The 17,812-nt window shown below is 43.1% G+C and overlaps 1 protein-coding gene across 3 annotated transcripts in view; it reads left to right on the forward strand.

Annotated features, from left to right (window-relative positions):
- The window catches only part of LOC108702563 (protein TANC2), a 200,926-nt gene that overhangs the window by 30,957 nt on the left and 152,157 nt on the right, over window positions 1-17,812 (forward strand). For all 3 annotated transcript variants that reach the window (XM_041578957.1, XM_041578953.1, XM_041578954.1), the window contains exon 2: window positions 13,507-13,572. In XM_041578957.1, the coding sequence (XP_041434891.1) occupies window positions 13,521-13,572 (52 nt within the window). In that variant the 5' untranslated portion in view covers window positions 13,507-13,520. The remainder of the gene's footprint in view (window positions 1-13,506; window positions 13,573-17,812) is intronic.

Raw genomic sequence — 17,812 nt, forward strand, 5'->3', positions numbered from 1 at the left:
GATTCTGTTCCAGCTCAATGCAACATTAATTTATTTGTATCCTGGATATTGTAATTTAATGGATGGGAGAGTCTATTTCAAAAACAAAGGTCCCGTGTTCCTAATGAAGCCAAATTTATATTGTGTCTTTTATTTAGCCATTAGGCATTTTGCCTCTGCGTGGATCATTTCCTTGCCCCCCGTTCTGTGTCTGTCATAAAAGAAACAAAGCCTAGCCACATCTATTTATAACACTAGGGGTGCGCGTATCATTGGCGTAGCCAGCAGGATTGTTTTTATTAATTAAACCTAATATAGGTATGAGGCATTTCTCTTCATTAATAGATCCTCCATCTCTTCCCATGAGCTTGAAAGCAACCAGTGAACACCAGCGGCCATATTGCAATCCGTGCCTATGCTTCGGATGTGGAAAGCGTCTAATGTTCACTAATAATTTCAGGAAGGGAATATTCTAAACTAGAAACTGCCCACAGGGTGCTTTAGGTGCCAATGGCTTTTGTGATTAGTTTCATAGCAATTCCTCGACGAGTGAAAGACGCTGAAGAGCAGAACATCGTTCGTCATGGGATACACCTTTTTTATCTGCGGCCCCATTCAGGGGTATAACTAGATGCTACTGGGCCACAGCAAATTAATTTCAGGGCCCCAACATAACCAGAGATTGTCCTTTTTTTTACCAATATATATTGAAATTGCTAATTATTAATTATTAATACCTCCTGCCACAGGGTCTGCTTCCTCTGTAGTTGCGCCTTGGCATTTTTAAATAGTCAAAAAACATTGCAAGTCCTTAAAGTAATACAGGTATAGGACTAATTATCCAGAATGTTTGGAACCTGGGGTTTTTCGGATATGGGATCTGTCCATAAATTGGATCTCTTTACCTTAACGCTACTAAAAAATCATATAAAATCCTATAACCAATAGGCTGGCTTTGCTTCCAATAAGGATGAATTATATCTTAGTTGGGATCAAGTACAAGCTACTGTTTTATTATTACACAGAAAAAGGAAATCATTCTTAATAATTTAGTTATTTGGATAAAAGTGGAGTCTATGGGAGACGGCCATCTTGTAATTCAGAACTTTCTGGCGAACGGGTTTCAAGATAATGGATCCCATACCTGTATATAAAAATTAATAAATAAGTAATAACTTTGTTTAAGAATTCACAATCCCATGGGTTCAAACCTAGTTCTGTGTTAGGGTACAGGGTGAAAACAGACCTTCTTATGTGACTTAGAAGTATATTTAAAATTTGCTGCGTTATGATGCCATCTGATCGCCAACGGGCACATTTGGATCTCATCGGCATCGGTGAACATAGGGCTTTTTAGAACTGGTACTAATTGGGCAGCATGGTGGGGAAAGTTCTGTACAGTTCCATACTGGTATAATAAAGGGGTGCAGTGGTGCTGTACTGTGCATGCTATTTGCATACCTCCCAAATAGAAAGAGGAAAAAAAATTTGGCTCTCGGAGTGCAGTGACATTTTTCTGACCACACCCGTTTTTTGTGGCCAGAACCCCCTAATTGCCATGTTCATTTTACAAAATTTGGCAGGGTATGAAAGTTTGAACACATTTCTGTGGTTTTAATGTGTTATTACAGTTTTGCGAATGAAGTTGAATTGCCCTTTAAACTGCAAGTCACAGTTTCTCCAAGAGATCCGCTTATCTTAAATTGTTACAATTGTTTTTTGCTTCTCTTAAATTGTTACAAAAGTATCTAAGTGCACCTGCCACTTATTCTGGGCTCTCTGCCAAAAGCCGATTTAAGTTATAAACTTAGTATCTTTTTCTGGCTGTTCAGTGCAGGAGATTAAAGGGAAAGTCGGGACATTTCAGTAACAATTGGGACTGCTGACCTGTCCCGGCGAAGAACGGGACAATTAGGAGGTATGCGTTTGGTCAGGCTAAGCTGTTAAAGAGACGTGTGGGTGCCATAGACTTTATTCAGCAGAAGCATAAATGTATGATTAAAGCGCTGCTATAAACTCCCTCCTGTGCTGCTGAATGCACTCTTAAAACATTCATGTGCCTGTCAGCTGTGTTTGCTGTGGAGCAAGTGATGTGCCGGGCCCTCATGGTGGAGTGATAGTAGGGTGGCAGTTGCAGGGGGGCTCATCCCCCTCCGGATGTGACAGATGGGCTGCAGATTAAGTATTTATGTCTCAGGTAAGAGCCAAACAGTGAAACTAATTAGGAACCTGCAAAATCTCCCCCTCCCCCTAATTTGGCATTGTGGGATTTGGCACACAGGGTGCTTAAATGGGCTCTTGTTATCTGTGGTTCGTTCAGAACTGTAACTCCCAGCTAGCGACGGGCTGCCTGTGCCTCACTGTCATGAAAAGACTTTGGATGTATAAAAACATCAGGTGTTCCCTTAAAAGGGATTCGTCATGATTTTTATGATGTCTTTTTTTATTTCTAAATTACACTGCAAATAATTCACTCTACAATATAAAATGTCATTCCTGAACCAGCAAGTGTATTTAGTTGTAATATTGGGGTGTAGGTGCATCTCAGGTCATTTTGCCTGGTCATGTGCTTTCAGAAAGAGTCAGCACTTTAAGTTGGAACTGCTTTCTGGCAGGCTGTTGTTTCTCCTACTCAATGTGACTGAATGTGTCTCAGTGGGACCTGGATTTTACTATTGAGTGCTGTTCTTAGATCTACCAGGCAGCTGTTATCTTGTGTTAGGGAGCTGCTATCGGGGGGGGGGGGGGGGGTGATATCACTCCAACTTGCAGTAAAGAGTGACTGAAGTTTATCAGAGCACAAATCACATGACTGGGGGAAACTGGGAAACTGACAATATGTCTAGCCCAATGTCAAATTTCAAAATAAAATATTAAAAAATCTGTTTGCTCTTTTGAGAAACGGATTTCAGTGCAGAATTCTGCTGGAGCAGCACTATTAACTGATGTGTTTTGAAAAAAACCCGACCGCTTCCAATTTAGTTGTTCCCTTCCTTACTTGTCCAAGAGCTGAGCACTTACTTGGTGTCTCTGTACCAGGAGAAGTTACTCAGACTCCTTTATCTGCATGGGAGGGATATTTATAGCTCGGGGCACCTGCTGGGAATGGATTATTTGGTGCCGAGTGATAATACATAGGTATGTTTTGTGGAGAAAGTGAAAAGTAATTCCATGCCTGTAAATAAACCTCACCTTAAGGCTACTAGAAAATCATATAAACATGAAATAAACCCAATAGGCTGGTTTTGCCTCCAATAAGGATTAATTATATCTTAGTTGGGATCAAGTACAAGTTACTGTTTTATTATTATGAGAATAATTTGGATTATTCGGATAAAAGTCTATGAGAGAAGACCTTTATGTAATTCAGAGCTTTCTGGATAATGGGCTTCCAGATAACGGATCCCATACCTGTACACCTGGAATGGCTTGTGTTGACTTTGCACAGGCAGTAACCAGTACCCGGTTTGGTGAGTGAATGGAGGACAGATCCAATATCCTTCTCTGTTATTGCTCAGTTGAACCTGTTTCCATTATAAAAGTGCCAGGCAGCTCTAAGATTTATTGGGGCGAGGGGTGAAAATGAGATGCACCAATTTTCTGCCAGAAAACATTCTTATCTGGGCTCCGGGTAGTAATTCCTTGCTGGTAAAGATACCGTGCCCTTCAGAATGTTTGGGGGGCGTTCATTCCGCCTGCTGTCCGTGGAAAGAGATAAGGCCGTTACCATTCCGGCATTGGAACACACAGATTAACTGTGAAATGAATCTCTCTCCCGACTTCTGTGTGGATCCGAGGAATGGCAGGCTTTTAAAGGGTAAGTTCCTCTTATCCTCTTTAATTCATTAAAGGCAGGGTTTCCTCGAACTATGGCCAGCGGGTTGTATCCCTCCAAGGTTATTTACCCCACCCCTGCTGTGGCCGCATCCAGTAGTGATGTGTGGGTCGGGCTTTTCCCAACCCGCACCTGCCCAAAACCCGCTCCTCCACTACACGTGCTCGACTTCCGACCGATCTTCCGATCTATAAAAGTTCGACCCAGATGTCGGAAGCTGGCATTTAGATGGTCGACCCGGAAAGGGGGGGTGCGTGGGTAAACCTGCGGGTATCGGGCTGGCCCACAGGGGGCCGAGCAAAAGAGAGGATCTGCAAGCAGCAATTTAGTAGAAGTGTGCCACTTGCACGTACCCTCCGCACATGTTGTGGTCTTAGCTAGGGTTACAGGGGAACTGTCAACCAAATTGCAATTCATTACAACTTGCTGGAGAGTCGCTTTGGAACTCAACACAAGTTACATGGCAGCAATGCGATTACCTCTATCAATAGCGCCGGGAATGGAATATTGGGAATGAGCCCTTATGACAAAGATTGGGGGGTCCATGGCATATGTGTGAATAAGGGCACAAGCGCACGGCACAGAGGGGTACCACCCTACATAGTTACATAGTTACATAGTTACATAGTTACATAGTTACATAGTTACATAGTTACATAGTTAAATTGGGTTGAAAAAAGACAAAGTCCATCAAGTTCAACCCCTCCAAATGAAAACCCAGCATCCATACACACACCCCTCCCTACTTTTAATTAAAATTCTATATACCCATACCTATATTAACTATAGAGTTTAGTATCACAATAGCCTTTAATATTATGTCTGTCCAAAAAATCATCCAAGCCATTCTTAAAGGCATTAACTGAATCAGCATCACAACATCACCCGGCAGTGCATTCCCCAACCTCACTGTCCTGACTGTGAAGAACCCCCTACGTTGCTTCAAATGAAAGTTCTTTTCTTCTAGTCTAAAGGGGAGGCCTCTGGTACGGTGATCCACTTTATGGGTAAAAAGGTCCCCTGCCATTTGTCTATAATGTCCTCTAATGTACTTGTAAAGTACATGGCTCATTTAATTGTCAGCCATTTTTTCATTGTGTGCATTCAGTGAGTCATTTATAAGGAATCTGTATCATGTAAATCCAAATTACAGGCAGCAGGAGAACTGAACTTCATAGATTGTCCCCATTTTTTTCAAGGAGGGCTGTCAACTCCCTTCTTAATTAAACGCTGAAGTCATAGCATCCGCCTCACCTCCGTGGCACAGTCATGTCATTGCAGGTGAGTGAGCAACCGGGCGAATTAAAGCTCACTTATAATTTAACATAATGATAGAAAGTGAAAAGGTGATGAAAGGATGTTGGCCCAACAGGGAACACCTTGGAGCAGTAAATTCATATGTAGTTTGGCTGCACAATAGAGACTTTAGGTGGATGATGAGGTCGCTCACTTAGATAAAATACTCTGAGGGAGGCTAGAGAGAAGGGGGCTAGAGAGTGAAGGGGGGCTAGAGAGTGAAGGGGGGCTAGAGAGTGAAGGGGGGCTAGAGAGTGAAGGGGGGCTAGAGAGTGAAGGGGGCTAGAGAGGAAAAGTGGATAGAAAGAGCATTAAGCCTTCAAGATAAGCCTTCTAACTGAGATTGATGGTGATTTTGGGCGAGACCGATAGAATGAGCATTAAGCCTTCTAGATACACCTGACAGCTGAGCTTGATGGTGATTTTGGGTAGTGTTGTCCAACTTCTGTGGTATGGAGGGCCAGAATTTTTCTGGTCTATGTGGCGGAGGCCCCTAAAGGGTGGTGGAGGCACATTAGGGGCCCCTAACAACATTTTCCAAATGCTAACAAACCCCCAGAACACACCCTACCAGGCTTACGTCTACCAGGCAGAGTAGGGCACACACATGGGAGCATAGTGCAAACAGAGTATGGCACATGCAGGGGGTATAGAGAAGGCAAAATACAGCAGGAGACAGGGAAACCTATTAGGACTAAGATGAACAATTCATACTGTGCTACATACAGTGGTACAATGCTGATTTGCTGAGGTGTGGACAATGTGGGCACTAATAGTGTGGTTCTGAGGTGTAAACAGTACACTGCTTTAGGGGTGTGAACAATAGAGGTGTTGCATGTGTCAACAATGCAGGAGTGTCTTAATTTGAGGTTTACACAATGCAGGGGCCAGTTAATCTCTGTACTGATACCTTTTAAACCATACACAAGGTAAACAGTCACAGTAGGCAGACTTTCATGTGGGGGCCACACAAGGGCCACCAGTTGGACAGCACTGATTTTAGGGCAAGATTTGGGTAGAATGAGCAATAACTTCTTGAGATTTACCTGAAAGTCCAAGCTTGTTGGTCATTTAGGGATAGATACCGTATAGTAGAATGAGTAGTAACTAGATACACCTGAAATCCTAGGGTGAGATTTGGGTTACTACCTAGATATGCTTGCAACTATAGCTGAGTAACTGTTACACCAATATTTTCCTGTATCCCTATCCTTGTGAGATAAGGGGGCCCTGGGCAATGGTTGGGCCTCCAGTGAGGGCTTCAACTGAATATATCCAAAAACCACTGTAACCCTTCTGACTTGGCCCTCCAGACTAATCATGAATGGGTGTTTCTGAGACTTGTGGGATGGGAAGGTTTGGGGCACAAAACTAGGTGGTTATTTTGGTTGTTTGGCAGGTCCTGCTGGTGGGAACGATAGACTTCCCATCAGATCGTGTAGCATTGTCATTTGTGAGCGTGTGGCATCACCAGTGGGTTTGGTACGTGAGTTTGGGTGGGTTTGATTGATGTGGGACATAGATCTTGTCCCCAACACATCACTGCTCCAGACCATTGACTGCTTAATGGAACATGGGGCCTTCTTGATGACCTGCCCAATGGATACTTGGACAGAAATCATCCAGGTAGGTTAGAAAAATGACCAGTTGAGTGAGGATTGGCCTGTTGATGTTGTTCTGCTGATAGAGAGCTCGAGGGGATTTGTTTGCTGCAAACTTAGGTCAAGGGAGTGGTCGCTAATATATTATGAAATATCTTAAACTATAAAAACTTCTATTTGACACACAGATCTATTAAACATCTGGTGTTTTTAAAACCACTCTGCAAATTCCTCTTGTGGGGAGAAGATTAATATGTGACAACCTGGTGTTGTTACAATAAACTGCCAGCCCGGGGGCAGCTGGTTATCAGATCTGGCAGTGAAGCAGTTAAGCCTGTGACTAGCAGAACCCGCACCTCTGGTTTCTCTATCCTTAAAGTCAGAAACATCCTCAGCGATCTCATTGTTTTCATTGGCAGGAGAAAAAAAAATGCAGCAGCTCACATTTCTCTGAGCGTCCGCTCACTTATTCTGCAGCGAGTTTTGTAAAAGCTCTGTGTTTATTGGCCAAAACTGCTCCTTCATGGAATATTCTGTTTATTTTCACTCGGCCCAAGTGTGCCTAAAGCCGTACGTGTGAGCTCCTGGGCATGGATTGCGCTGGAGAGAGGGCTGCAAGCTTGACATGGGCACGAGGAAGGGGAACGTTTGGCTGAAGTAGTGGTGGATGCAGGCAACCGTCCTGGGCAGAGAAGAACTGTAGAGAATAAGGTACAGACTCGGTTTGGGGCAGCTTCATTTAACAGGGTTTGTCGACGTTAGGGACGCACCAAATCCAGGATTCGGTTCGGGATTCCAAATCCTAATTTGCATATGAAAATTAGTGGCGGGGAGGGAAATCTCGTAACTTTTCCTCAAAAAAAGGAAGTAGAACATGTTTTTTCCACCTTTTCCCTTCCTTTTCGGTTCAGTATTCGCCAAATCTTTCATAAAGGTTTCAGGGATTCGGCCGAATCCAAAAATGGTGGATCTGGTGCATCCCTAGTTGAGGTTAATAATCATATGGTTTTACACCTTTGGCAAGGTGTCTACTCAGTGGCTACTACCCATTGTTGCAGTTCCTACCTGAGATTTACACACGGCTAGAATGTCGGCCATAAAGTGTGACACAACTGCTGTTTTTTTGAGAAAAAGAAAAGCAGCTTCTCCCGTTGATGTATATGTAGTTATGGTAGCTCAAGAGGGATTTTAACAGAAATATAGGGATTGTTAGTAAATATTTCACACTGATGTCATAGTTGGTCTTTCATAGAAAGGAAAACGTGCCCTTTAATATTGTCTGAATGAAAGTGGTGGGTAGAGGGAAGGAAGAGCCAGAGATCCCTGTTAGACCAGTTTGACTAAACAATTCTTCTGTTTGGATCATATATTTTCCTCTGTAGCGACCGAGGTACAATGAACGAGCCCGTAGTATAGCACAGGTCGCAGCCACTACACGTTCTTCTTTTTTAATATATTGGCAGTGAAGCTTTCACTCTAAGCTGCCCATTACATACACACACTATGGGTAGTTTTATCAGGAGCCAATGAGTGTTCCTGTATGTTATTTGGAATACCCGGAGGAAACCTGCGCAGAGACAAGGAGAACCTAAGATGCCAGCACAAGAAGGCAGAAATTCTAAACACTGCCCAGCATTGGACTGGAGGGCCCGGGGTCCACCGGGGCTACTGCCTTGTGGCCATAAAGCCCCCCTCTGGCATCCCAGGCTTACCTTCTATTCCTTGCAGGTGCTTGGAGGGCCAAAGGAGGGAGGTCGGAAGCCGTGCTGGCGGCTTTGTGCAGGGAGCGGGTCTGGGCCAGCGGGGCCCACCGGGTTTTTTCCAGGTGTCCCACCAGCCCAGTCCAACCCTGACTTTGCCCAATGTATCTATCCTGCCATTTCTCATGAATGGAGCACAGGAACCTTGGAGCTACTGCCAACACCAGCAGGTTGCATCAATGGGTGCCCCAGACATGTGCAGAAGAGATACAAAAGCCATTTTTGAATAGACTGTCTGGTAGAGCCTTGCGTCAGGTTGGGTATCCTCGGAATACCCTCAAATCAGTCAGGAAACCCCGATCTAGTGTCTGGGAGCAGTCTGACCTGGACCCGTGGTGTGTGCATGTCTATCTATACAAGGCAATCCAAATAGACCTGTTTACATGGGTCCTGGGGTCTTCGGTTGTGGGGAAAAATAAAGTGGTATTATCCTCTACGTTCAGTCATCCTAGATGTGAAGTCACTTCTGGGATCACCTTTGCGTTTGTGGGTCAGAAAACATAATTTGTGTTGCCTTGTATAGATAACGATGCGCTCACCCACGGGTCTTGTATATTGTCCAGAAGTCATGCAACACCCACAAATCCGCGGCGCAACTTGATTTGCTTCAGATTGCAAGTGTTCTCGCATCTGGACGGTGCAATTGTGGCGGTTGCAAATCAGAGCAGGGCTGGAGCAACTGTGCATCGTTAGATTTGCCCTTGAACCTGCATTTAAGTTTTTAAAGACCTTTGTGTTGACTGGAACAGTAATGAGGGCAAATAATGACCCCCCCTAGATGAAACCAGACTCTCCCAGTTTGCAGGGGCCTCTCCCGCAGCCGAGCATGCAGCACAATGTGTTAGATGTATCAAGCTCTGACTAGTGGCCAATGTTTCACAACAAGCCAAGGACTGGGACAGGTTGAATGTACTTATAAGACCTTTCCTTCACTAACAGTCTTGTTCCTGTCAAAATATTTTGCTGATGCAGACTTTGTTTTAACATTAAGTCAGCGCTTTGGCAGGACTCAACGTAGAAGGAGGCGACATTGCTCCCCTGCACTTCTGTATCTTGGAATGTGCCGTTGTTTATTGTCTCTATCCCATGCAGGGATTAAAGGGATACTGTCATGGGAAAACATGTTTTTTTTTTTTTCCAAAACGCATCAGTTAATAGTGCTGCTCCGGCAGAATTCTGCACTGAAATCCATTTTTCAAAAGTGCAAACAGATTTTTTTATATTTAATTTTGAAATCTGACATGGGGCTAAATATATTGTCAGTTTCCCAGCTGCCCCTAGTCATGTTACTTGTGCTCTGATAAACTTCAGTCACTCTTGAAGTGAATGCTACCAGATAGCAGCTCCCTAAAGGTGGCCATAGATGCAAAGATCTGCTCGTTTGGCAACATTGCCAAACGAGCGGATCTTTCCCCGATATGCCATTAACAAACATGGCTATATCGGGTATAATCTGATTGTTCGGCCGCATGGCCGAACGATCCGATTACGATGTGCCCTGGGTTCCGGCGGGATCGGTCATCGGTCGGGTCAAAATCAAACTTGACCGATCGACCAAACGACCGATCTCCGCCGGATGAAAGAAGTCGGGACACGCCACACACGATCCGAAAATCATACGAATCCTCGATTCGTACGATCGGATCTGTGTGTCTATGGCCACCTTAACACAAGATAACAGCTGCCTGGTAGATCTAAGAACAGCACTCAATAGTAATATCCAGGTCCCACTGAGACACATTCAGTTACATTGAGTAGGAGAAACAACAGCCTGCCAGAAAGCATTTCTCTCCTAAAGTGCTGGCTCTTTCTGAAAGCACATGACCAGGCAAAATGACCTGAGATGCACCTACACACCAATATTACAACTAAATACACTTGCTGGTTCAGGAATAACATTTTATATTGTACAGTGAATTATTTGCAGTGTAAACAGTGTCATTTAGAAATAAAAACGACACCATAAAACATCACCTTTGTGCCTCCCTCAGTCTCGTCCATGTCAGGATCATCGATACATTCAATGTTGCTTTGGGTTTTTCATGAATTGTGTTGCTTTATGGAATGGTCTTTGACTTTGATAACATAAATACATAAATCAGATGAGGCTTTGCTGGTGCTTGAGGGGACGGTTCAATCGCGCAGATGGAGCCCTTTCTAAAGCTCTCTTTATAAATGTGCAACGTCTTTCCATTGCTTTGCCTCACGGCCAGACTATTGCCGAGGGTCCCAGGTATCCTTTGCAGATGGAATGGGGAAATTGCCTTCTTGAATGTGTACGGAAATAATCTGCCAGTCATTAAAAGAGCATAAAATGTGCGCTGGGTGGGTTGTTGGCCGCACAGAAACAAAGAAAGTCTTATGAACTGGTGTGTGGTCTACGTTAGTGTTAGGGGGGCAAGGCCTGTGTTGCTGCCATATTGTCAGATAAAGACTTTATATCTTTCCAATTATGCCGCAATATGTTATTTGTCTTTTACTTTTGTGTTTGTCTAACAGAAATATTAATAGGCTAATAATATTAACAGGTTAATTCCCTCCAAGTTTTGTTTTAATTACCCTTCAAGAAGGTGTTACTACCCCTGTTCTGAATGTCTGGCTTTCAACATTATCACCTGCCACAGTCTAGTCTAGTGAGTTGGGGGGCTTTGGATGCAGAGGCTTTCAGACTATTTTGCTGTAAGACCACCTTTGAGGTTATAATTTTAGTCTTGGCTCTACTTAACTCATCACAAGGTGGGTAACTTGTATCCAGTTCCAGGGGTACCCAGGGCAGTAAATAAGCACTTACCCCAAATCTCACCCTAATTGGCCTTCAGACTGCCGCCCCTTAGCTTATGACCCATCACCCTGCTATAGTTCCAGGGGTACCCAGGGCACAAATAAGTACTCACCCCAAATCTCCCCCTAACTGACCTTCAGACTGGGCCCCCTTAGCTCATAACAAGGTTACAGATATATAGAAACATTGGGGTAACAGTCACCCTGCTATAGTTCCAGGGGTACCCAGGGTACAAATAAACACTCACCCCAAATCTCCCCCTAACTGACCTTCAGACTGGGCCCTCTTAGCTCATAACAAGGTTACAGATATATAGAAACATTGGGGTAACAGTCACCCTGCTATAGTTCCAGGGGTACCCAGGGTACAAATAAACACTCACCCCAAATCTCCCCCTAACTGACCTTCAGACTGGGCCCCCTTAGCTCATAACAAGGTTACAGATATATAGAAACATTGGGGTAACAGTCACCCTGCTATAGTTCCAGGGGTACCCAGGACACAAATAAGCACTCACCCCGAATCTTCTTCAGGCTGGGCCCTCTTAGCTCATAACAAGGTTACAGATATATAGAAACATTGGGGTAACAGTCACCCTGCTACAGTTCCAGGGGTACCCAGGGTACAAATGAGAACTCACCCCAAATCTCCCCCTAACTGGCTTTCAGACTGGGCCCTCTTAGCTCATAACAAGGTTACAGATATATAGAAACATTGGGCTAACAGTCACCCTGCTATAGTTCCAGGGGTACCCAGGGTACAAATAAGCACTCACCCCAAATCTTCTTCAGGATGGGCCCCCTTAGCTTAAAACAAGGTTACAGAAATATAGAATGGTTCGATAAATAAACCATTTAGCTTTAGCATCAATAATTTCTTTGACCACAAATACAATAAGTGTAAATCCTCAAACCTTACTCTAAATTATGTCTCGCCAATATTTAGATGAGCAAAAAAGCAAAATCTAATGCCTAACTGTCCTTTGGTATGGGCTCTGCTCTGGGCTCCTCGCTAGGGGCCAGTCCCATAGTTTGGGAACCACTGGTCTAGTGTTACTGGTAGTGAGGTGAGATGAACATGACTGGAAATGGAACCATAACAGCGTAGTCACAACTGGAACAACAACATCTCGTTGCTTGTAGGTCACATAATTCTCTTTCCATGTACTACATTCCATTCTAAAGGGTAAGAAGACCAATACTAGCTCACTAGAAGGGCACCCTAGCCATAAGATCTTGCAATGTATGCTTTTGGGTCAGTAAGAGTTGCCTGGAACCATGTGTTTGGCAAGTGGGCTGTTCATCTACTAGAGGTTGGGATGTGCTGAGGGATCTCTCGTAGAGTAACATTCTCTTTCTAGCGTTCTTCAGTTTAGACAAAGTCTCAGATGATATCCCTCAATGACAAATATCACAGATTGCCAAAATTAAAAGTAATCTCACATAAGCCTTTTGGTGACAGCTCTCTGATGTATGAGCCCAGCTAAAGCCTTTCCTGCCTTAAGTAGAATTTTGTGACATTCAGAAAAGGTATCTGAGCATCTGTCGGGTTTAAGAGGAATGGCAGTTACAGTTCTTACTTAGTATCTTATGTTTGGATCACTTGCAGGGTAAAAACATAATTATTTCAATTATATGGCCCATTGATTGCTTAAACCAATCACCTTTGTGTAAATGTCTTTGAAGGAAGCGATTTGCTCTGTCCAGCCTTGTGGTTGTCCTGTTAGAGGGCTCCACCTTGTAGTTGGAAGTCTTCCTGAAGCCAAATCAGAGTGAAGGTCCATGGACCCTATGATTCATTAATGCACTTATAGATTGCATGGCAGAAATGACAGACCAAGATGGCAGTTTGTTGGCTCTCTGTGACGGGGCTTATTCGACGGTGTGAAAATCCCATCAGACAAGGAGCACGTCAACTGGTGCTTAATCACATGGATACTTGTCCCATTTAAGTCTCCATTCAGATCAGCAGAATATAATGTGGAAAAAAAAAACCTGCTTTTAATTCTTCATCGAATTATCCCATTTCCCAGAATTCCATTTCCCGGGCAGAGAGAGGCTCTCAGAAATAGCTATAGGAATGCAGAGGCTCAGCGGCGTGCCGAGAAGTCGCATTAAATGAGACCCATTGTTTCCTGATGAAAATTATTTAAAACAGGTGTCGGGAGCAGGAGGAGAAGGGTGGGGGGCAATGTTCTGAAAATTCCCATTTCTCTGACTTTCTGCTTTTTTTTTTTTTTTTGGTGGCTTTCAGGAGCGGCGCTGTGCATGGAGGGATTTGTAGAGAAGAAGCAAATCAGCCCTGGTCATCCCGCACAAGGTAGGCCAACCGCAGAGCCGTCACGCAGCTTCTGTACAGGTCTAATAAGTCTCTATTCATTCCTGCTTCTCATTTAAATGCACAAACACCGTACACTGTGGGAGTCTTTTATAATGCCAATAAATTTTATATCTATAGAAAAAAATATTATAATTAAAGGGATACTGTCATGGGAAAAAAATGTTTTTTTTCAAAATGAATCAGTTAATAGTGCTGCTCCAGCAGAATTCTGCACTGAAATCCATTTCTCAAAAGAGCAAACAGATTCTTTTATATTCAATTTTTGACATGGGGCTAGACATTTTGTCAGTTTCCCAGCTGCCCCATGTCATGTGACTTGTGCCTGCACTTCAGGAGAGAAATGCTTTCTGGCAGGCTGCTGTTTTTCCTTCTCAATGTAACTGAATGTGTCTCAGTGGGACATGGGTTTTTACTATTGAGTGTTGTTCTTAGATCTACCAGGCAGCTGTTATCTTGTGTTAGGGAGCTGCTATCTGGTTACCTTCCCATTGTTCTTTTGTTTGGCTGCTGGGGGGGGGAAGGGAGGGAGGTGATATGACTCCAACTTGCAGTATGCAAGTCACATGACTGGGGGCAGCTGGGAAACTGACAATATGTCTAGCCCCATGTCAGATTTCAAAACTGAATATAAAAAAATCTGTTTGCTCTTTTGAGAAATGGATTTCAGTGCAGAATTTTGCTGGAGCAGCACTATTAACTGATTTATTTTGAAACAAATTTTTTTTCCCATGACAGGATCCCTTTAAGGAAAAAAGTTAAATGTGTATCATCATGGCTATATTTTATATAAGTGAACCTTTAATTATGTCCCTGCTCCTATTCGCTGGTGTACAGCTGTAATTAAAGCCCTACTCACCGCCAGTATGGAACCAAAGGCTGCCAGGGCATGCTGGGAGTTGTAGGTGCAACAACTGGAGTTTGCAAATGTGCACCTATATAGTGGTCTATAGGCATTCTGCATAGGACGCTGCCCTGGGGCACATAAAACACCAACCCCCATATGCAATAAAAGCCACTAAGTTTGCCCAGGAGCAGTAACACATAGGGATGAGCGAATTTGTCCCATTTCGTTTCGCCAAAAATTTGCCACTGGAGAAATGTCACCGACGCCCAAAAATTTTAACGTGCGGCGAAATTGTTTTGCCGCGCGTCTTTTTATTTTGACGCACAACGCCATACAAGTCTATGGGCGTCATTTTTTCGGCGAAACGAGGCGAAAAACTTCACCCATCCCTAACACATAGCAACCAATAGGATTTTTGCTTTTAAACAGGTGACCAGTAAATTCTACCTTCTGATTGGTTGCTATTCATTACTGCTTCTGGGCAAGCGAACTTCAGACAACTTAGACTCCATTTCAAGTTAGCATCTTATTGTCCTGGGAAGTGTGGGTGGCTTGGACCTACTTTATATAACCAAGTGTTTGGGGCTGGGATTGCTAGCTCTTGGACCCAGCCAGTGCCCTCACAGGTCCAGCAAGGATCACTTGCAGCTGCTGTTGTCTTATAAGCATGGTATAAATGCAAGAGCAAATGTAGATTGCAAGTCACCAGGGATCCCTTTATTTCTCATATGAGTCAAGTACAGGCATGGGACCTGTTACCCAGAATACTTGACACCTGGGGGGTTCCAGATAACAGATATTTCCATAGTTTGGAATCTTCATACCTTTAGTCTACTAGAAAATCATGTAAACATTAAATAAACCCAATAGGCTGGTTTTGCTTCCAATAAGGGTTAATTATATCTTAGTTGGGATCAAGTACAAGCGACTGTTTTATTATTACACATTATTATAAGGATTATATTATAAGGATTAATATTATAAGGATTATAAGGATTAGTTATATTTTAGTTGGGATCAAGTACAAGATACTGTTTTATTATTACACAGAAAAAGGAAATCATTTTTAAAAATGTGGATTATTTGGATAAAAAGGAGTCTATGGGAGACGGCCTTTCTGTAATTTTGAGATTTCTGGATAACGGATCCCATTTCTGTATATGGAAAGGACAGGGGTGTCATCTGCTCTTGTGTTCTGTTTCATTCGGGTTATTTCTGACTTCATATTTCGTTGTCGAATTCATCTTCTGATTCCTTTTGTGTCACGGTCTCGAGCTGAATAAGACCCACTGTACGGCGCTGTCGGTAAAACCTGCGAGTTGGGGGCAAACTCATATTGTTTCCAGGCTGATTAATTTCCGGCCAGCGGCACTAATATTGCACAACCTTTCACCCAAGTGAGAAATTAATGGAGCCGCTCATTTCAGTTCTAGATCACTTATTCACAGGCTTAGAGTTTAATCAGCGCAGCACCCGTGCCGGTAATAATGAGTTTATTTGAGCATCGCTCAGTGATGGGTAACTGCAGCGCAAGACAGAACTGGGGCTAAGGACACGCATGGGATCCGCTATTTGTAGAACTTACAAATATCCTATAGACGATATCCCTATAAACAATGCATAATAATAATAATAATAATGGAATGATTATGTAACACTGAGATGAGGATATTACATTTCAACTTCAGCCTTTATATAGTCACAGAACAACTCGATGATTTACAATATCCTTATATTTTAGAAGAGTCACATTATTCCCTTTAATTGCGAATTATATTCTTATATAAGAAATAACTAATGTACTAATAACTGCAGCCTTGTGTCTTTATATGGTCACAGAACAACCCCTCAGTGACTTCTCATATCCTTATCATTTACAGTAGGGGGTACATTATCCCTTATAATACATGAGTGATACTCAGAGTTCCCTGTATAACTCAGCCTGCAACCTTGTGCCTTTATATGGCCATAGAACAACCCCTCAGTGACTTCTAATATCCTTATCATTTACAGTAGGGGGTACATTATCCCTTATAATACATGAGTGATACTCAGAGTTCCCTGTATAACTCAGCCTGCAACCTTGTGCCTTTATATGGCCATAGAACAACCCCTCAGTGACTTCTAATATCCTTATCATTTACAGTAGGGGGTACATTATCCCTTATAATACATGAGTGATACTCAGAGTTCCCTGTATAACTCAGCCTGCAGCCTTGTGCCTTTATATGGTCACAGAACAACCCCTCAGTGAATTCTAATATCCTTATCATTTACAGTAGGGGGTACATTATCCCTTATAATACATGAGTGATACTCAGAGTTCCCTGTATAACTCAGCCTGCAGCCTTGTGCCTTTATATGGTCACAGAACAACCCCTCAGTGACTTCTAATATCCTTATCATTTACAGTAGGGGGTACATTATCCCTTATAATACATGAGTGATACTCAGAGTTTCCTGTATAACAAGGCTATGAAATTACGCCATGGGCTATAATAATGGAGCCGGCAGAGAACTGGGCCACAGCACAGAAAGTCTTGGTCAGCGCAGAATAAGATTCAACCTTTAGGTCTAAATAGCACTGACTATTCCAGATAACTTAGGTAGTTTTTGTCTCCAGATCGCAGCTGTAAGAAATATAACTGTGACGGAGCAGAAACTGGGTCAGTGTCCTAGAGGTATAAAAGCCCTTGTCCTTATGAGGAGATGTAGTCAGGCAAAAGAAGGTGACTAAATGGGGCTGGTCCCCTTTAAATTAATGTTTAGTATGACAAAGAGAGGGATATTCTGAGACAATTTGCAATTGGTTTTCAGTTTTTATTATTTGTGGTTTTGGAGTTATTTCGCTTTTTTGGAAGAATAGAGGGTAGAGCGCGTAGGGAAGAACGGAATGAAGAGAGTGCAGGTAAGAACAGAGGGAACAGCGTGTAGGTAATAGAGTGTAGGGAAGATGGAGGGGAGAGGGCAGAGAAGAAGGGTGGAAGAGAGTGTAGGGAAGAACAGAAGGAATGAACATAGGGCAGAACTGTGGGAAGAGAGCATTGGAAAGAAGGGAGAGTTGGGAGTGTTAGAAGGAGAGGAGAGTGTAGGGACAAAGGGAGAATAGAGTGGAAGAAGCTTTCATATTCATATATCTTAACATCAGGAACGTTTATGCCCTGTAGGCTTAATTAGGAAGCGGCTTGTGAGTTTCTAGCTCTGTGAGCTCATTCACAATTTAGGAAATAGATTTATGTGTTTCTGACTTTGGGATTTGTTGCCCCCAGACAGTATCTTGACTATTCTCCCCCTTATTGAAAGCATTTTTTGGTCCATTTTTGTGAGTTAATTGTGCCTTTGATTACACATAGCTGAGGGAAACAATCGGGAGGC

Source organism: Xenopus laevis, chromosome 9_10S, assembly GCF_017654675.1.
Source record: "Xenopus laevis strain J_2021 chromosome 9_10S, Xenopus_laevis_v10.1, whole genome shotgun sequence".
Classification (NCBI taxonomy): Eukaryota; Metazoa; Chordata; class Amphibia; order Anura; family Pipidae; genus Xenopus; species Xenopus laevis.